Raw genomic sequence first — 21,575 nt, forward strand, 5'->3', positions numbered from 1 at the left:
TCTGTAATGACACACAAGTCAAAGTAAATTTAGAAATCACTAATTTCTATACTTTTCCATACTGTCCCAAATTTTTCTGATTTGGTTTTGTATGAACAAGAAGGAAGTACTGGACTTTCACAACGTAACGCAAAGCTCAGATACGCTGATAGTGGTGTGTTTCGCAACCAGACGTTTGGTAGAAAACACTCAGCTGGTGAGGGAGTAATGCATTCAAAGAAGCAAGGCAGAACCCAGATCATGTTCCTTAACCCTAAAAAGGTATGTATGATATCTCTAAACAAAGCTGTTTTAGTATCTTTTTTAGCTACAATTTGATTTCCTTTCATGGAGTTTTTACTTGTTAAGCATGTAATTCTGAGCTAAAAACAAAGAAAGTAGTTTGAACGCATGCAGGAGGAATCGATAATCAATTCATTTGACAAAATGTGAAAGTTTAAGACCGTCTTTTTGTCACTTGGCACTAGTGTTTTTGTTGAGTTCAACCAAAGACTTGATCTCTAAGCACAAGGGCTTTTGTTCCGTTAATCATTTGTTGTATCACTCTCTTTATAGAGGACTTGTAGAAATAAGCTTGAAGCACTACCTGACTTCACTACCCACAACTGCCAACACTCTTTTTCTTCTCCGCAGTCAAATCCCTGCAGTTGCTGTTCACACATTTAGTTTTTTCTCTTTTCCCCAAAAAGCTATTTTGTTTTCCAGACCAGAGCTCTTTGATTTCCATGGAGTCTCAATGACTCACTATTTTACAGACAACTGGGAGAATGTTCAGAACTTTCAGGTCAGACCAGATGATATACTTATTGCAACATATCCCAAAGCAGGTCAGTCCAACAAACGTGTACAAACTTTATAGCTCATCAAAATGTGTGTATAGAGGTCAGTGTTGGGATCAAGTTATTTGCCTCTCCCTCTTTCTAGGAACTACATGGGTCTCCCAGATCCTTGACCTGCTGTATTTTGGTCAGACGTGTCCAGAGAGGCAAAAAACCATCCCCATCTATGAAAGAGTACCCTTTCTGGAGATTGGTAACCTGAATCCAAAGATGGCATGGCAATCAGTCATATTGCTATGGTTATATTATCATGTTACCCGTTTCCCATATCAAAGTTTTCCTTACTCCATGTTCACCCCTCCATGCAGGGAAAGACCTGGCAGACAAGCTGCCCACCACCCCTCGACTCATTAAGACTCATTTTCCTGTCCAGTTTGTGCCAAAGTCCTTCTGGGAGCAAAACTGTAGGGTACAGTAACCTGTGTGCTGTTTTTCAAGAAGCTGATAATAGTACTGATAACAGTGCAATCTAAGGCAGCACGTCAGGCGTAACTTGAACCTTTAAGCCTAATAAGGAGCTCCAAAGTGTCTACTTCTGGTAAAGGTTTAAGATTTTTTTTTTCCCCCCCATCTTCTGCAGATTGTTTATGTAGCCCGCAATGCTTGTTTCCTGAAGGGGCAGCACGGCGGGTCTGTGTGCCGCGCTGGAATGGTAGCGCTGTGCAGGGTGGCTGCTGTGTTCGCTTCGGATTACTCCTCAACCCCCACCCACCCCTGTGGCTTGTCATGTCTTCACAATGTTGTGCTGTGGACATTTATGTGCTTCTTGTGCAGAGGAGTTTTTTTGTTTCCTGTTCTCATGCTGTCCTACCATGGAAGCATAGCATGAGTAGGGGTCTCTTTTTTTCCTCTTGTACTTTCCCCAGTGTAGTGTACATTTCAATGTTTTTTTCTGATTCTACCAATCTCTGACCTGTATCCCCATGTAATGTTTGTGCTATATGTGTAAGGTCGGGGGGGGTCCTATTTCACTGCAGGGCAACCTGCATGTGACGAATAAAGCTTTGATTGATTGATTGATTGATTGATTGATTGATTGATTGAGAACAAGAAGAACAGAGAAATGAGATGTAGGCTAGGGACCAATGCTAAATCCACTGAGATGCTAACCTTTAAATTTGTCTTTGCTCTTAAATTTCTAACTTTTATGCTGTCTTGCTTGTTTCTGGGCCACTACGCCCTCAAAGGCATCCTTTATTTTGACACTTTTTTTTTGACAAATAAAGGACAGCTCAAATTTAAAGCTGTCATTTTAAAGTCAAACAAACCTTTTCTTAATGATTTTTCATTTTTAAATGGGGATTCTCATACATTTATTCTCTTTCCATGACCCTTGTGTTTAAAAGTCTTTGGTCAGTGGTCAAACTTCTTCCAACTCATTACAAAGAACTCACAAAAAAAGATAAATAACTAAATGCACACTTATCTCTATCCAGTCTACAGCATATGATGTGCTTTTTAAAAATATTGCCTACTTAAAATTTCACACCAAATAGAACACGGAATTCATTTGAAGCACTTCAAATCCTTAAGCGAATGTGGCCACAAAAGGGTCAGGAAATCTGAAACCAGAGGGGCGGGGCTTTCAGATTACATGTGGAAGTGAGCGCAGCTAACAATGGTATGTTATGCAACCAGAAAAGGAGGAGAATTTTTCTTACAACACCAAAAGCCAGGCAGAAACCAACAATGAACATATCACTTAGTGCTGAGAAGGTATGTATGGTATCTCTAAACAAAACAGTTTGATGTTTTTAGCTACAGGTTGCTTTCCTGTTGTGGAGTTTGTTTCTTGTTAAGCATGTGAGGCTGAGCTATTAAAAAAGAAAGCGGTTTTAAATGCACGTAGAAGCAACCTATATTTTATTTGTTTTTCCAATGTTTGAAGCTTTAAGACTTTCTCTTTGTCACTTGGAACCAGTGTTTTTGTTAAGTTCAGCCAAAGACTTGATCTCTGAGCACACTGTGTGCTTTTGTGCTGTTAATCATTTGTTGTGTCACTCAGAAGTAGAAACAAATCTGAATTCACTACCCACAACTGCCAACACTAGTTTCTCTTTTTCTTCTCCGCAGTCAAATCCCTGCAGTTGCTGTTCACACACTCTAATGTTAGTTTTTTCTTTTCTTTTTCCCCAAAAGGCAATTTTGTCTTCCAGACCAGAGCTCTTTGATTTCCATGGAGTCTCAATGACTCACTATTTTACAGACAACTGGGAGAATGTTCAGAACTTTCAGGCCAGACCAGATGATATACTTATTGCAACATATCCCAAAGCAGGTCAGTCCAACAAACGTGTACAAAAATTATGGCTCATCAAAATGTGTGTATAGAGGTCAGTGTTGGGATCAAGTTTATTTGCCTCTCTCTCTCTCTCTCTCTCTCTCTCTCTCTCCCCCTTTCTAGGAACTACATGGGTCTCCCAGATCCTTGACCTGCTGTATTTTGGTCAGACGTGTCCAGAGAGGCAAAAAACCATCCCCATCTATGAAAGAGTACCCTTTCTGGAGATTGCCATCCCATCTTTGGATTCAGGTTACCAATCAGTCATATTGCTATGGTTATATTATCATGTTACCTGTTTCCCATATCAAAGTTTTCCTTACTCCATGTTCACCCCTCCATGCAGGGAAAGACCTGGCAGACAAGCTGCCCACCACCCCTCGACTCATTAAGACTCATTTTCCTGTCCAGTTTGTGCCAAAGTCCTTCTGGGAGCAAAACTGTAGGGTACAGTAACCTGTGTGCTGTTTTTCAAGAAGCTGATAATAGTACTGATAACAGTGCAATCTAAGGCAGCACGTCAGGCGTAACTTGAACCTTTAAGCCTAATAAGGAGCTCCAAAGTGTCTACTTCTGGTAAAGGTTTAAGATTTCTTTTTTCCATCTTCTGCAGATTGTTTATGTAGCCCGCAATGCAAAGGACAACATGGTGTCTTATTTCCACTTTGATCGCATGAATGTGGTTGAGCCAGAGGCTGGAGAATGGAATAACTACTTCCAAAGATTTTTGGAAGGACAAAGTATGCATAAATAATACAGTTATCCTTCGTGTGAGGTGTAGATCTTTTCCTCTCATTGCTTAAGTGTTGTTCTTTGATCTTAGTGGTATTTGGCTCCTGGTATGACCATGTGAATGGCTGGTGGAAGAAGAAACAGACTTACTCAAATATTCATTACATGTTCTATGAAGATATGATTGAGGTAATCTGATTTCTTCATTGGCACTTTCTTCTGCATGTTCTCATGCTCTCATCCAGGCGGTTTTAATGCTGCGATTAATTCCATGATGTGTTTCCAGGACACTGAACGTGAAATAGACAAACTCTGCAGCTTCCTCGGTTTGTCTCGTTCACCTGAGGAGAAGAAAATGATCTCAGGTGGAGTCCAGTTTGATAACATGAAAAAGAATGAGATGGCCAACTATTCTACAGCCCCGGTTATGGATTTCAAGATTTCTCCCTTCATGAGAAAAGGTACAGTGAACAGTAATGTGATGCATTTGGTAACATTAGGAAAAATACCTGAATTATTATTTTTTTCTGCAGGGAAGGTTGGCGACTGGAAGAACCACTTCACCGTCGCTCAGAATGACGTTTTTGATGAAGACTACAAGAAGAAGATGAAAGATCCCACACTTCAGTTCCGCACTGAAATTTGAACAGAGCCAGGCATACAGACTGGATATAGTCTGAAAAAAATGAAGTATGAAATAAGCCAGAAGTGCTGATCTGTTTATTGAAATAAATAAACTTACAAATCACAAACTTATGAATCATCAGTTAACAGGAATGTCATCTCTGACAGTGAATATTTAAGACATGTATGTGCCCAAAACAGCCCATACCGTCTTGACTTTTTAAAAAGATCAAACAGATACTGCTGAACAGTACTGTTTAACAAAACAAGATCTTAATCTGACCAAAATTGAATCTTCATTTTTCTGGTTTTGATTGCAGTTGGCATACTTTGATGTTGCATCACTGTTGTCTTCAGTTTCATTATTGTTTCATTGATGTCCGTAGTCTTCTTAGTTGTACATGAATGCATGATTTATACTTATTACACACTCGCTTTACTCATTAGGGTACATCTGTTCAACTGCTCGTTAACGCACAGATCCAATCAGCCAATCGCATGGCAGCAACTCTGTGTATAAAAAGAAAATCAGAATGGCATGGTTGCTAAGCTGGTCTAAGTAATTCAGTGGGACTACAAGGATTTTCCAGCAAATAGAGACAAAAAAGGAAAATAGCCAATGAGCAGCACTTACCTGGGTGTAAATGACATGTTGATGTGTTAGGAGCTCAGAGAAGAATGATTAGACTGATTGAACCTAACAGGAAAGCACTAAAATAACCACTTGTTATAGCCAAGGTAAGCAGAAGAGCATCTCTGAACACACAGTTGAAGACCACAGTGGGCCCCACTAATATCACCTAAGAACAGGAAACTGAGGATATAATTTGTACGTGCTCACCAAAATTGGAGGATGGGGGGGAAAAAAATGTGTGGGCACATTTTCTTGGTACACTGAACATTGTTTAAATGCCACAACCTACCTTAGTACTGCTGCTGACCATTTCCATCTTGAACATTACCTCCAGTCTGCTGTTTCTATTTTCTAGGCCCCTTGCTTCTCCCCTCCCCTTTTGATCCCCTTTTGTTGCATCACTCAGTTTGTTCCATTTGTTTAGGCCTGTCCTACTACTATGTGAATCAGTGACAAAATTTGCTTTGCATTATACATTTTGAAAAGATACATGTTTCAATGCCTGGAACCAACACATTAATTTTAATACACTATATTTATAGGAAACACAACGGTTATCTACGTTACTGATCTGCAGTATTTTGGTCAGAAAACATAGTTCTGTCAAAACAAGGCAACATACACCAAGTACCAAAGTCTGACTCAGCAGAAACAAAAGCATGGGGAACAGGGGTTATACTGGGATTTAGGATGTAGGGGAAGCCTAAGAATTTCTACATCAGGGTACACCTCAAGCTAAACAAACTAATTTGTAGTCTTTGTGGACAGGCTGCACCGTTAGATTAACAATAAAAAATTTTCTCTCAGTTTTGGACAGTACTGGTTATATGTTACAGACATAGTCTCTATCGAACATGTTAGCATACCATCCATGGCTAGTAAGTCATCTGTGGAATCATGTGAGCAGTGAAATTATTTTTCCATGCACTTTAAGGACTTCCTTCCATGACTAGACGAGTCAGTTCCTGCTGGCCATTAGGAAAAAAACAAAAACAAAAAAAACAGCTTGAGGCACTTTCTTAAATTTGAGAAAATGTCATTAATTTTCTGAAGTTTCCAGACGAACAAGCTACAGTTAGTTTTGTAGTTTTGCCTCTGTACATCACTGCAGCAGATATTAAATCAAACCATAAATATGCGCTCGAAGTTCAGGCTTTTAGCTTCAATTCAAGAAATCTTGCCCAAACTAAACTGTGTAAGAATTACCTCCATTTCTATACACAACCTTCATTTTCAGAAGCTCAAAATTATTCAGACAACTGACTAACAAGCAGTTTCATGGTCAGGTGGTTTGCGTGATAGTCAATGAGAAATGAAGCAGATAAATTGCAAGCTTGTAATGCTTGCAGTGAGGCTAGAACAAGAAGAACAGAGAAATGAGATGTAGGCTAGGGACCAATGCTAAATCCATTGAGATGCTAACCTTTAAATTTGTCTTTGCTCTTAAATTTCTAACTTCTATGCTGTCTTGCTTGTTTCTGGGCCACTACGCCCTCAAAGGCATCCTTTATTTTGACACTTTTTTTTGACAAATAAAGGACAGCTCAATTTTAAAGCTGTCATTTTAAAGTCAAACAAACCTTTTCTTAATGATTTTTCATTTTTAAATGGGGATTCTCATACATTTATTCTCTTTCCATGACCCTGGTGTGTTTAAAACTCTTTGGTCAGTGGTCAAACTTCTTCCAACTCATTAGAAAAAACTCACAAAAAAGATAAATAACTAAATGCACACTTATCTCTATCCAGTCTAGTAGTGAAGTGTCCTGTGTGTCGAAGCGTCTCGGGGGCGTTTTGTGAAGCACGTATCGAGGCTTGCTTTGATTACGTATGCAGTGACGTTCGAGGCCTCGCGGGCAGTCCGTACCACGTGACTGATTCAGGGACCGGTTCACCGGTTCGCGCCAGATTCGAAATAAAATGGGCAGCAAAACACAGCTGATTTCCCATCACATTGTGTTGTGGAATTGGATTACGTACGTGTTACATAGTTACTTGAGCATTTCTTCTTTGATGGAACCAGCAAGGAAGACATTTTTTTTAAAATTTCATCTCTCCTAATAAAGTATGCACACAGTAATACATATCACAAATGAGTGTACAAAAACTATGGCTCATCAAAATGTGTGTATAGAGGTCAGTGTTGGGATCAAGTTATTTGCCTCTCTCTCTTTCTAGGAACTACATGGGTCTCCCAGATCCTTGACCTGCTGTATTTTGGTCAGACGTGTCCAGAGAGGCAAAAAACCATCCCCATCTATGAAAGAGTACCCTTTCTGGAGATTGCCATCCCATCTTTGGATTCAGGTTACCGATCAGTCATATTGCTATGGTTATATTATCATGCTACCTGTTTCCCATATCAAAGTTTTCCTTACTCCATGTTCACCCCTCCATGCAGGGAAAGACCTGGCAGACAAGCTGCCCACCACCCCTCGACTCATTAAGACTCATTTTCCTGTCCAGTTTGTGCCAAAGTCCTTCTGGGAGCAAAACTGTAGGGTACAGTAACCTGTGTGCTGTTTTTCAAGAAGCTGATAATAGTACTGATAACAGTGCAATCTAAGGCAGCACGTCAGGCGTAACTTGAACCTTTAAGCCTAATAAGGAGCTCCAAAGTGTCTACTTCTGGTAAAGGTTTAAGTTTTTTTTTTCCCCCCCATCTTCTGCAGATTGTTTATGTAGCCCGCAATGCAAAGGACAACATGGTGTCTTATTTCCACTTTGATCGCATGAATGTGGTTGAGCCAGAGGCTGGAGAATGGATAACTTCCACAGATTTTTGGAAGGACAAAGTATGCATAAATAATACAGTTATCCTTCGTGTGAGGTGTAGATCTTTTCCTCTCATTGCTTAAGTGTTGTTCTTTGATCTTAGTGGTATTTGGCTCCTGGTATGACCATGTGAATGGCTGGTGGAAGAAGAAACAGACTTACTCAAATATTCATTACATGTTCTATGAAGATATGATTGAGGTAATCTGATTTCTTCATTGGCACTTTCTTCTGCATGTTCTCATGCTCTCATCCAGGCGGTTTTAATGTTGCGATTAATTCCATGATGTGTTTCCAGGACACTGAATGGGAAATAGACAAACTCTGCAGCTTCCTCGGTTTGTCTTGTTCTGCTGAGGAGAAGAAAATGATCTCAGGTGGAGTCCAGTTTGATAACAGAATGAGATGGCCAACTATTCTACAGCCCCGGTTATGGACAGAGATGGGCAGTAACGTGTTAGTTGTAATGCGTTACTGTAATCTGATTACTTTTTCAAGTAACGAGTAAAGTAAGGGATTACTATTGCAAAAACGGTAATTAGATTACCGTTACTTTCCCGTAGTGTTACTGCGTTACTAAAACTGTGTTGTTGTTTTTTTTGTTTTTTTTGCGAGAATGTCTCACGACAGTGACGTAAGCGAGTGCGCCGTTAGTGACAACAGCTGTGTGCAGATCAACAATGGATCACATATCGATTGTGGGAGAGAGTATGAGCGTGCAGCGTTTAAAGCGTGGAAGTACTGACCTTTGAGTTTGATTCCATAAAAAGTGACAAAAACATTAGCGTCCATCGTGCGTGGGAAGAAAACTTCTTTTTACAGCGAAAAAAAACCCTAAACTTCCAAGCAAGCACTGAGTGCGCAACGACGTAATGGGAAATTCACAGAGAAACTCGCAGATTCTTCAACTTACCGCGGCACACCTGCACCAGGGTAAACCTCCGCCTACCGTAGTCCTGCTTTACAGGTGAAAATAGAGCAACAGGACCGCTGAGTCTTTGACTTTATTTATTTTCTGCTGTGTTTTACTTGCATCTATTTGAAAGAGTGAGTGTAAACACACACAAAAAAATTTATTTTATGTGCTGGAATGTGTAGAAAATAGATTTAAATGTTAAACTAATTTATTCAAGTCAGAGAATGTTGCATATAATTAAATTTTTGCTTGATGCATAAAGTTAAAAGATTAAAACTGATAAAAACAAGTTAAAAAAAGAGACTTTTCCATTTGATTATATTTTGTATGATGGATTATGTAGGAAAAAGTAGAATTGGGCTGAAAGATCTATCACTTTATCACCTCTTCAGGTTGTAAATTGTATTTTTAAAAAGTAACTAAGTAATTACTTTTGAAAATAAGTAATCAGTAAAGTAACGGGATTACTTTTTGGGGGAAGTAATTAGTTACTGATTACTTTTTTCAAGTAACTTGACCAACACTGGTTATGGATTTCAAGATTTCTCCCTTCATGAGAAAAGGTACACACCTAACAGTAATGTGATGCATTTGGTAACATTAGGGGAAAATACCTGTATTATTATTATTATTATTATTATTATTATATTATTTATTTATTTATTTTTTATTTATTTATTTTCTGCAGGGAAGGTTGGCGACTGGAAGAACCACTTCACCGTCGCTCAGAATGACGTTTTTGATGAAGACTACAAGAAGATGAAAGATCCCACACTTCAGTTCTGCACTGAAATTTGAACAGAGCCAGGCATACAGACTGGATATAGTATGCAGCTACTGCTGTGCAGTGTGTATTACAAAGATCTCATCTAAACAAACTGTGGCATACATGTGTAGCACCCCACCCGTGATACGGAGTCTAAATCCACTTACCTCAGTTTGGACCCCCTAGGCGGGGTGTTAGGTTCGTTACAGCCTAGATACCACAAAAAGGTTCTGGTATAGACAGGAATCAGGGAAACTATCAGTAAACCTTTGCCTGCAAGTTAGACTTAACCAGTAGTAAAAGAATCAACCCCAGACAACTCTTTAACACAAACCAAACGTTTACTGAATGTAAGGGCAGGAAAAAGTAATGTATAAAACACCCTTTTCTTAACTCAACTCAAATGATATCCAGCTCCATAAACAAATGAAACATGCTGTGTAAATGAAATATTTCCCTTTGAAATTATGTTAAACAACACAAATTATGTTATCACCTCTTGGTAAGTGACTCACGAATGTACACTCAAAAATATGCTATATAATCCACTAGATACACAATATTCACACATGGGCCCCACACACACTCACATTCACACTTGTTGCAGGCCTGTTTGCTGCTCACGCCGGACGATGGAGAAAAATCCTCTTCTCCCCAGTAAGAGCACGAAAGTCCAACTTACAGTTCAGTTGCTCGGTAGGTTTCCGTTCGCCAGTCCCAAACTAAATTCACTCTCCGCTCTCCCTGCGGACCGGATGCTGTCTCTGCTACAACGCGTTAGCCAGTCACTGTCCAGCTCTCCGACAGTCCATAGCGGCTGCCTCCGTGGCGCAGCCAGGCAGTCCGGGCTAGCCTTTAGCCTCGGCGGTCGTAGCTGGAAACACAGTTTTTTCACGGTGGTGCGACCATTGAACACAAAGTCACTTCCCCCATACTCTGTTGCGAAGCTCTCACACGGTTAGCTTTCTAGTCCGACACTCTTTTGTGCTAGGTAACTTCAGTAAAACTAGCTGAGTCTCTCACTTTGGTTCAGCTAACCTCGTGCATCTCTCCATGCCGTTCTCCTCTCTTCCTCCATTACAACAGATACACAGGTCCCGTTTCATGCTACCTTCACGGGCCTCCAGAAAATTAGAACTCTGAACAATACTTTAACTCTCTTCAGAGTTACATACCATAAAATAATACTTTATGATTAACATAACAGGTTCATTGCTCTAATTACCTGTATTTACCTTGTGACATATTACAGGGCAAATTACATTCAGAGTACAGTTAAATCACATAATATTAACTGTGAACACCTTATGTTACTGTGGCGTTTAAGTCCATGGGAATTACGAGTATCTACTCCCAAATTCCCATCCGGGCTACACCCTCCCCCTTCTAAATGCGTTTGATGCCCCTATCAAACCCCACAGATTTATAAACACAAAAATCTGTGCTTTGTTAGTCCAGCTCTAATTTAACACAGGAAGGGCATAGTGCTAGTGGGTGACACCATGAAGTCTGGCAAGTGTGATCTCGTGAATGTCTGTAAGTGCCACTTCCCACCAAAACCCCATGGCTCAAAACCACTACAGGGTGATCTGATGATTGCCCGAGTTCATCATAACTCAGTCTCACCACAGGCCTCTTTAGTCTTTGTGGGCGGCACACTGGATGCTCCTCTCCTTCCAGCGACATCCCACTCTCTTCGGTTCCCTCCTCAGGGCCAGTCACTGTAACTGCCTCAGGGTCTAGCTGGAGATCTGGAGGGTTATGATCATCTGAATTTCTTTCAATATCTGCCAAATCAGTGGTTGAACTCTCAAGATCCAACACATTTGGCTTTTGACCTTGGTCCCTCAGAAGCTGTTCTGACAGTGACAGAAGGTTTTCACAATCCATGTATGGGAATTGTGTCAGGCATGCATCTTCGGATTCCGACTCTGAAGAAGATATTGCATCTCCTTGATTGTCAACTGGTGTAGCCTTGGCGAGTCCCCTTTGGGATCGAGTGACAGGTCTATCAAACAACTCTGGTTCACTATCATTTGGAAGTCTCACTAGATACCCTATGGGTAATAAGTGGTTACGATGCACCGTTTTCTCCACCCCCCTTCCCTTCTCAGGTTTCACTCTGTATACTGGTAGACGGGGCATTTTGTCAAGCACAACATAGGGTGCAGTTCTCCACTTATTCTTCAACTTGTGCTTTCCAGAGACACCAAAATTCTTTAGCAACACCCGGTCTCCTGGTGCCAAGGTCTGTTCTTTCACATGCTTGTCATGTGCTTTCTTGTTTCTCTGATGACTTTTGTCAGCAGCCTCTGTCGCTAGGCGGTAAGCTTGTTGCAAATCAGCTTTCAGCTTAGCTACGTACTGGTGATGTGTCAGACTGCTGTGTGTCTGGTCGTTGGTTCCGAAACAGATGTCCACAGGCAGCCGGGCCTCCCTGCCAAACATAAGCAGGTAGGGTGAGTACCCAGTTGCTTCGTTCTGCGTACAATTGTACGCGTGTACCAAATGACTGATGGACTGATTCCACGCCTGTTTCTTCTTGGAATCCAAGGTTCCCAGCATGGAAAGTAACGTCCGGTTAAATCTCTCTGGCTGTGGATCTCCCTGGGGATGATAAGGCGTTGTCCGGGATTTCCGGATTCCCAACACTTTCAGAAGGTCGTGGATCAGCTTACTCTCGAAATCACGTCCCTGGTCGGAATGTATCCGGGTCGGAAGTCCATAATGCACAAAGTACCGCTCACAGAGAATCTTGGCTACTGTGGAGGCTTTCTGGTCTTTAGCTGGAAAAGCTTGTGCATATCTGGTAAAGTGATCAGTCACTACCAAAACGTTAGCATATCCCTGAGAGTCTGGCTCTAGGGATAGGAAATCAATACACACGAGATCTAGTGGCCCACTACTGGTGATCTGGTTCAATGGTGCAGCTCGTTGTGTGGGTGCCTTACGTGCAACACATCTCCCACAATTCCTGATGTACTGCTCAACTTCTGCACTCATCCTAGGCCAGTAGAATCGGTCTCGTATGAGCTCCACAGTCTTGTCCACCCCCAGGTGACCTGACTCATCATGAAGTGATCTAAGCACCATGGCAACATGCTCTCGGGGTAGTACAAGCTGATGGATTTCCTTTCCAGGTTGTCTCTGTACTTTCCTGTAGAGTACTCCATCAGTGATTGCCAACTTGTTTGCCTCTCTTTGAAGCAACATGGCTTCTGCATTGGAGTCTTTGTCGAAAGTAAAGGGAATCGCTCCATTCATAGATTTCTTTACAGGAGCGATCACTGGATCATTGTCTTGTGCTTTGATAAGCTCGGCCTTGCTTATCTGGGTCAAACACCCATAGTCAAGATGAGTGGGGAAAACAAAACACTCTGGGAGTGCCTCAGGGGAAACTCCTAACGATTCAGCAAAGCTGACTGCCCCCCCTCCTGCTGAATTTCTACAGGAGATCTGCTTACACAGAGCTTTGACACTGTCCAAGGGCAGAGTTTGCCAATCAGTGTCCTCTGTTGGTAAGGGGTTGCGCGATAACGCGTCAGCATCAATGTTGCTGCTCCCAGGTCGGTACTGGAGAGTGAAATCGTAAGTGGCAAGAGCAGCTAACCACCGATGCCCGGTGGCATTGAGCTTGGCAGTGGTGAGGATATATGTGAGGGGATTGTTATCCGTCCTCACAGTGAACTGTGCTCCATACAGGTAGTCGTGAAACTTGTCAACTACAGCCCACTTCAACGCCAAAAACTCAAGCTGGTGCACGGGGTAGTTTTTCTCTGATGAGCTAAGCTTTCGGCTAGCAAATGCAACTGGTCGCAGCCCTTCTGGGTGTTCTTGGTTGAGCACAGCACCCAACCCCTGAAGGCTAGCATCAATGTGCAACACATATGGCTTGGTTGGGTCTGCAAATGCTAGAACAGGTGCATTTGTAAGAGAATGTATAATGTTCTGGAAAGCTTCTGTACATGCAGCATCCCACCTGTCCCCAAACGGTTCATTTACGCGATGGTAGGTCTTTTCTGGGACTCTGACAGCTCGCTTTCCCTTCTGGGTTGGTGGGTAACCTTTACATAGTTCGGTTAACGGCTTGACAATGATGGAGTAGTCCTTTATGAAGCGACGATAATACCCACAGAACCCTAGGAAAGACTGCAGTGATGGGAGATCGGTGGGTTGCTTCCAGCGAGCTACCGCCTCAACTTTGCTTGGGTCAGTGGCAATCCCTTTCTCTGACACTATGTGTCCAACATATGTCACCTGTGGCCTGCAGAACTGACATTTGTCAATGGACAATTTTAGGCCAGTCTCTTCCAGTCTGTCAAGAACTTTGATTAGTCTCTGCTCATGTTCTTCCAAAGTTCTTCCGAACACGATCAAATCGTCAAGGTACACTATGACCTCAATCATGTGCATGTCTCCCACTGCTTTCTCCATTACTCTTTGAAAGGTCGCGGGAGCTCCGGTTATCCCCTGGGGCATTCTCTCAAATTGAAAGAATCCCAAAGGACATATGAAAGCGGTCTTCTCCTTGTCCTCTTCTGCCATGGGAATTTGGTAGTATCCACTACGCAAATCCAAGACAGAGAACCACCTGCTGCCAGACAAACAGTCCAACGCCTCGTCAATGCGAGGAACTGTGTATTGGTCAGGGACAGTTCTGCGATTCAGGGTCCGATAGTCCACACACATGCGCAACCGCCCCGTTTTCTTTCGTGCCAAGACGATGGGGGAAGCATAGGGACTCCTTGATTCTTTTATTATCCCCGCTGCCAAAAGTCCTTGCAGGTGGCGGCGTAAGTCATCCAGGTCAGCTGGGGCAACACGGCGGGACCGCTCTCGGAAGGGGGTATGGTCAGCTAGACGGATGTGATGTTGCACTCCTTTAGCCAAACCCACATCCCATTCCTCCGTCGAGAAAACTTTGCCTCTCTCTGCAAGTTTCTGACTAAGCCTCTGTTTCCATTCAGCTGGTATAGGAGAGTCCCCAAAATTAAACAGAGATGGGTCAAGCATAGTAGAAGCTTTTGTGTTTGGGCCGGGGACATCAGTCACTATGTCAGCTACATGCAGATGTGCGACCACAGTGCCCATGGGAATGGCAGTGTCTTTTAGTGACTGGTTGCGCATGAGCACCAGAAACTTGTCTCTATCAAGCATCTTGGAGAACAGTACGGTTGGCTGCACAAGCACACTCGGGGGAAGGGCATGTGAAGCTGCCCGTTCTGTGATGAGGATGCTGTCTCCAATAGTGTGGATGTCTTTGACTTTACAGACAGCTATGCGTTCTTTCCCAGCTGGAATGACCAGTGGGCCAGGACCAGTCCACTTAACGTTAGCTACTGGACTGTCATCATCCTTGGCAGACTCAGACATAATAGTCGGTAGGTTCTGAGGCTGCTGAACATTCACTTTGGCAGAGCAAACATTCCCCACCCTCACTTTCTTTCCAGTTGCAGGAATGGGTCTGATTTTATGAACATTGGTGCCCAACAAGACAGGTATGGTATCTGAGCACCGAGGGTCTGGGCACACCAAAGCGAGGACTGGGATAGTCTCAACTTTCTCTCGTCTTTCTTCGGGGAATTCCAATTCAATTTGAATGTACCCCCTGTAAGGATAGCTGGTCTCTGATTCACTTAGTCCCCAAATATCTAGGCCCGTAACAGAGCGTAAAGGCACATGAGACAAGTGTTTTGAATACCAGCTGTCAAAAATGATGGTCACCTGAGAGCCACTGTCTAAGAGAGCGGTGCAAGGTACACCATCTACCTTCACACCGGCTGTGGAGGGTGGCCCTACCAGTCCTTCAGGGAAACTAGGCGTCCTGACATTGACAACACTCCGGTTAACACCTACATTGGTGGTGGTCGGTTCTTTGGCAGGACTGGGAGTTCTATTACTTTTTCCCTGTTTCCGTTGAGCATGAATGAATTTCTGTATCACTTTAGGGTGGTTTTCTGGAGCCTTACACTTGGTAGAGATGTGCCCATCCTCCCCGCAGCGATAACAGAAAAAGTGACTGGGATCTCTGAGTGCTCTTGCTCCCCGCTGAAGGTGCGTGGGAGAACCATGGTGCCTGGGTGAGGGCACCGCAACCCCTTTGCTGGGGTTGACTGACATGACAGAGATCTGTTTTCTTAGCCTCACCACTTCTTTCTTTAATGCTTGGAAGTTTTTGTCTTCTCCCAAGCCGTCTGCTTCCACATTCTCTGTGGATGCTGCCCCAGGTGAATGGACACCTGGCACCCCGGCAGCAGTGGTGAGATCACTGACTTGGGTTTTCAGACCTTGTATCTCAAGTCTGAGATTTTCCACGTGTGCCCCTGTGGGTACAGTAGCGCTTTTGACATGCACGACTTTATTGAGGTTAAGTCTGCGCCGAGAAGCTTCATGCTCCTCTTCAATGCGGACCTCATTTAACAGCTGCAGAAAGGTAGGGGGATTATCTTTTCGTTCCCTTAAACGCAAACTTAACAGCATCAGGTCAGACCCTGTTGCACCTTTAATGAGCTGATCAAGACGTGCTTTGTCTATTAGGGCAGGAGACAGACCTCCCCTTTTGACCACCTTGCTGAGAGATCTCTCCATTCTTCTCAGAAACTCAGAAAGTTTCTCCCCTCTGTGTTGACATAGCATTCGGAAGGCAAAATAGAGTTCCTCTCCTGTTTCTGGTGTGTCAAAAGTATTCTCAATTACATCAATGTATTCTTGAGGTGTTGCTTCAGGGTTATTAAATCGTACAGCCTGTAAAATCTCCAACGCGGGACCCTTTACACTTTCCATTATCCTGATTTTCTTCTCTCTGTCAGGCTGATCATATTCCTCTATCATCAGTCGAGCCTGTAGTATCCAGTTCTCCAACTGCTCCTCTCCTGGGGGTGTGGGAACAACCCCTGAGAAGGTGCGCAACCTCCTGTAGCTGCTATTGTCACTGGCAGGCTTAGAGGTATTTTGCAGAAGGTCACCAACAGCTCTGATGATTGCTTCAGGAGTGGAGGCCTGAAGTGTGGCGGCAGGTCCCAAATCAGTTTGAGATGCCTGCCAGTCATCTGCAACCAGCTGGTCAACCGAACCATCCTCCTCCTCTAAGTGGCCGATGATTCTCCAGGGTGAATTGCTGCCATCAGCTAGAATGTCCAGAGGAATGGCTTTAGTATTTACCTTCTCTCTGCATTCACACAGTACAGTCAAACACTTGCTCTGAGGATCATACATACGTCCTCTAACCTTCACACGTCCAAGAACTTTAATGGATTGCAGAGTTCTTTCTATGACTTCAATCTCTGTGTCCTCGGGAACATCTTTAAGTAGTATGGCATGCGAAGGGTTAAGGCCTTCTCCTTTACACCAGTGCCGTAACTGAGCCATTTCTTGGTGTTGAGTGTGTGAATCTTACTGTATGTGTATAGTGTAACACAATACCAAACACAAACTGATTTTGCTCTGCTGTAACCTACTATAACTTCAAATCACCCTCTCTTTAAAGGTTGTCTGGGTCACAAGTTAATACTAATTACTACCAGTCTTTATCCCAGCGGTGCCTCCATTTTATGTAGCACCCCACCCGTGATACGGAGTCTAAATCCACTTACCTCAGTTTGGACCCCCTAGGCGGGGTGTTAGGTTCGTTACAGCCTAGATACCACAAAAAGGTTCTGGTATAGACAGGAATCAGGGAAACTATCAGTAAACCTTTGCCTGCAAGTTAGACTTAACCAGTAGTAAAAGAATCAACCCCAGACAACTCTTTAACACAAACCAAACGTTTACTGAATGTAAGGGCAGGAAAAAGTAATGTATAAAACACCCTTTTCTTAACTCAACTCAAATGATATCCAGCTCCATAAACAAATGAAACATGCTGTGTAAATGAAATATTTCCCTTTGAAATTATGTTAAACAACACAAATTATGTTATCACCTCTTGGTAAGTGACTCACGAATGTACACTCAAAAATATGCTATATAATCCACTAGATACACAATATTCACACATGGGCCCCACACACACTCACATTCACACTTGTTGCAGGCCTGTTTGCTGCTCACGCCGGACGATGGAGAAAAATCCTCTTCTCCCCAGTAAGAGCACGAAAGTCCAACTTACAGTTCAGTTGCTCGGTAGGTTTCCGTTCGCCAGTCCCAAACTAAATTCACTCTCCGCTCTCCCTGCGGACCGGATGCTGTCTCTGCTACAACGCGTTAGCCAGTCACTGTCCAGCTCTCCGACAGTCCATAGCGGCTGCCTCCGTGGCGCAGCCAGGCAGTCCGGGCTAGCCTTTAGCCTCGGCGGTCGTAGCTGGAAACACAGTTTTTTCACGGTGGTGCGACCATTGAACACAAAGTCACTTCCCCCATACTCTGTTGCGAAGCTCTCACACGGTTAGCTTTCTAGTCCGACACTCTTTTGTGCTAGGTAACTTCAGTAAAACTAGCTGAGTCTCTCACTTTGGTTCAGCTAACCTCGTGCATCTCTCCATGCCGTTCTCCTCTCTTCCTCCATTACAACAGATACACAGGTCCCGTTTCATGCTACCTTCACGGGCCTCCAGAAAATTAGAACTCTGAACAATACTTTAACTCTCTTCAGAGTTACATACCATAAAATAATACTTTATGATTAACATAACAGGTTCATTGCTCTAATTACCTGTATTTACCTTGTGACATATTACAGGGCAAATTACATTCAGAGTACAGTTAAATCACATAATATTAACTGTGAACACCTTATGTTACTGTGGCGTTTAAGTCCATGGGAATTACGAGTATCTACTCCCAAATTCCCATCCGGGCTACACATGTGACAGAATTATACAGTGGAATAATAAACACTCCAAATACCTTAATTTTACGTGTACACGTTGTGCTTTTATTGTAAAACCTGATGATCAATGCATGGAAGCCAAAAGCACAGTGAGGGGCTGTATTGTCAATTTATTTCTGCACTTGAGCTCAAGATTGCAAACTTTGTTCTCGAAAAGAAAGTTATTCCAAGCCAAACATAAACAGCAAACTATGACCAAGTGTCATCGTGGCTCCAGCCTTAAGTAGACCGCCTGATTGATTGATTGATTGATTGGTAATTTATTTCAACATGTGAACTGATAGAGTTGTATTGTTGATTGTCATTTATGCTTAGAAATATTTAACCATAGATGCTTAGAAGTGTATAATTAATTGTGTAGTGATAAGTTGTGTGATCTTTAACAGGCTACAGAGGCTTGGTGTGCATTCCTGGAATGCACACCTGCATCTTGGGGGCATGGGAAAAGTTTGCATCTTGCCTTATAGTTTTATGGTAGGATTAACGTAGTTACATTTGTTCTAGTCTAAGTGCTTTTCTGTTTAGATGAACTGCTGGACTTCCTTACCGGGGGGGTCTAGTCTACCCTCTTCCTAACCAAGGATGTTTGCTTGTGTGCTTTTATGACCCTTTGATCAGCAGTACCCCCCCCCCCCCCCCCCCCCACACACACACACGGTACTCTTTGTGTGTATGTAGACGTCATATGTTAATGACCCTATGCATATTCATGTAACCTCAATAAAAGGATAGTGTACGGGAGAACGGACGAGAGCTACTGGGGTCAAGCGAAGGGACGGCGCTCTGTCCAGTCTCTCCCGTGCACGAGTACCATGAAGAAGTTTGCCTACTTGCGTCTTGCTTGCAGTGTAATTATATTGTCTTAACGTTCCAGCGAATAGGTTCAAGCTACAAACCTAACATGAACAATATACAAGTACATTTAGAAAAGAAATGAGAGAAAAAAAATATACTATACAAATTACATACAAAAAAACATTCTGATTAATTTACATGTTGAAAGGGAGTGGGAAGAAGTATACACTTATTTAATCCCACCCCTGTCCCATAAATTATCAGTGAATATTTAGTCAGCTTCCTTACTGATATAATTTGTAATAAAAATAGTGAACAGATTTCTGATATACTATATACTATAATATCACATCATGAATTTTTTGTTTGTTTGTTTTTAAATAGAGACATTCACTTAATTTAAATATTTTCCTTTTCTTTATAGATCGAGAAGATCATATTTTTATAACTCTTTTTGAACAGTTTTATGTTTGGACATTGCTTTAATTCCATATTCAGTTTGTTCCATAGTTTCACTCCTTGAACAGAAACACAAAAGCCTTTTCTTGTAGTACGTACCTTCATTGTTTTGAAGTTACAAAAACCCCTTAAATTATAACTTCCTTCTTTCAAAAAAAACATACTCTGAATATTACCTGGCAGTTCTTTATTTTTTGCTTTGAATAGAATTTGTGCTGTTTGGAATTTCACTATATCGTCAATTTTCAATATTTCAGACTGCAAAAATAGTGAGTTTGTATGTTCCCTATAACCTGCATTGTGGATGATTCGAATTGCTTTCTTTTGAAGAGTAAAAAGTGAATGTAATGTGGTTTTATAGTTATTGCCCCAGACCTCTGCACAATAGCTTAAGTATGGTGAAACCAGTGAACAGTAGAGAATATGAAGTGATGTTCTGTCGAATACCTGTTTTGCCTTGTTTAGTACTGCAATGCTTCGTGATACTTTGGAATGAATATATCTTACGTGAGCTCTCCAGTTAAGTTTTTCATCTATTATTACCCCCAGAAATTATCTAACGAGCCACAGGTGAATGTGATCAGTGACTCACTGACCCGCCGGCAGGAAGGTGGGTAATCAGGAAGAGCCACTACTGATGGGAAGATAAAAATAACTCCCACAAACATACAAACACTGCTAGGAAAGAGAGAAGGGGGAGGTGGGCTAGTGCAAGAAACTTGGAAACCATGACAGATTATGTTCATGCAGTCTGAACCTCAATCTCTTAAAAGTTGTACATTAAGCAACACAAACTGTTCCATAATGCTCAGGAAATGCAACAAAGTGTGCTAGAAATAAAGATCATAATAATATATTGGAAAGCATGAAAAAACAAAATGAAACCAGTACACTTTAAATACAACACTAATGCCTTTCATCTTTGTCCAAGAAAGAGATCCTGTGAATCCTGGTGCTTGGATCTTGTAGTGTAGGCATTGGAGAGTAGACAGTTGGTTGAGCAGGTCAAAGTACTATATTACAACTACAAAAAATGTATATTAAAAGTAAGGTGATAACATAATGGTAACAAAATGTGACTCTTCCTACAGAGTACAAGTAAGAGACTATATTGCACAGAGTATGATAATAAGCTGGATATTAAGCTGCATCCTAGTAATTTAACTTATTGCTCATTAATGTCATGGAATTTTGCAAATAAGGTCTGCAACACCCCACACACACACACACACACACACACACACACACACACACACACACACACACACACACACACACACACACACACACACACACAACTCTGTGTATCTTTTAGTTACAACAGGTTTCTGTCCCACAGGCTGTGGCTGGACAGAGAACAACTCCTACTATCTTTTACCAGGAAGCTCCTGGCACTGGCCCTGAGTTTCATCCTTCTGAGCAAAACAGTTAGTGAATAACACATTGAAACATTGTTACACCGAGCTAAGCAGTTTTTACGAGGTCATACTGACACACACACTTTATCTAAGCATACAAATCCTACAGTGAGATTCTAAACACATAAAGAAAATGTGAGGATAAACTAGAATTTTTCCATAACATTACAGTTTTTTCTGAATGCTTAAACCCTAACTGATAGAGGAACCCTCTCGAGGGATTAATAAAGTTAAGTTTAATTTAATCTAATCTAATAACTTTAATCTCAGCCAAACCAATTCACTCACGAACAAATAAAACACCGAAAAAGCCAAACAATAACATTTTTAAGTTATCAAAGTGACTTATATATATATATATATATATTACAGTTTTTTCTGAATGCTTAAACCCTAACTGTGATTCCTGTAGCACAATCTCTAAAACTATTCAGACTTATAGCAAAACCACTCACTGAGTTTGCAAAACTAAAAGCACAAAAACTGCTTTGCACTCAGTTTGCAATTTT

General features: G+C 42.0%; 2 protein-coding genes and 1 pseudogene across 3 annotated transcripts; all 3 read left to right on the forward strand.

Annotated features, from left to right (window-relative positions):
- Positions 1–217: 217 nt before the first annotated feature.
- Positions 218–1,792, forward strand: LOC308407310 (cytosolic sulfotransferase 3-like; the record flags this gene model as incomplete). Its single annotated transcript, XM_080898882.1, has 4 exons — positions 218–261; positions 706–827; positions 925–1,032; positions 1,115–1,792. Coding segments are annotated over 4 exons (417 nt in total), but the record flags the coding sequence as incomplete, so codon positions are not given.
- Positions 1,793–2,423: 631 nt separating this feature from the next.
- On the forward strand, positions 2,424–4,604 carry LOC308406934 (cytosolic sulfotransferase 3-like). The gene is made up of 8 exons (XM_080898253.1): positions 2,424–2,555; positions 2,979–3,117; positions 3,244–3,372; positions 3,467–3,567; positions 3,734–3,860; positions 3,944–4,041; positions 4,139–4,313; positions 4,386–4,604. The coding sequence occupies exons 1-8, from the start codon at positions 2,463–2,465 to the stop codon at positions 4,496–4,498; spliced, it is 975 nt and encodes a 324-aa protein (XP_080754379.1). The 5' UTR covers positions 2,424–2,462; the 3' UTR covers positions 4,499–4,604.
- Positions 4,605–5,981: 1,377 nt separating this feature from the next.
- On the forward strand, positions 5,982–8,353 carry LOC308407311 (cytosolic sulfotransferase 3-like; annotated as a pseudogene). Its single transcript, XR_013974689.1, has 6 exons — positions 5,982–5,988; positions 7,208–7,417; positions 7,512–7,612; positions 7,783–7,905; positions 7,989–8,086; positions 8,184–8,353. The product of XR_013974689.1 is annotated as a cytosolic sulfotransferase 3-like (transcript).
- The last annotated feature ends 13,222 nt before the right edge of the window (positions 8,354–21,575 follow it).

This window comes from Rhamphochromis sp. 'chilingali', assembly GCF_963969265.1.
Source record: "Rhamphochromis sp. 'chilingali' genome assembly, chromosome: 12".
Taxonomy (NCBI): domain Eukaryota; kingdom Metazoa; phylum Chordata; class Actinopteri; order Cichliformes; family Cichlidae; genus Rhamphochromis; species Rhamphochromis sp. 'chilingali'.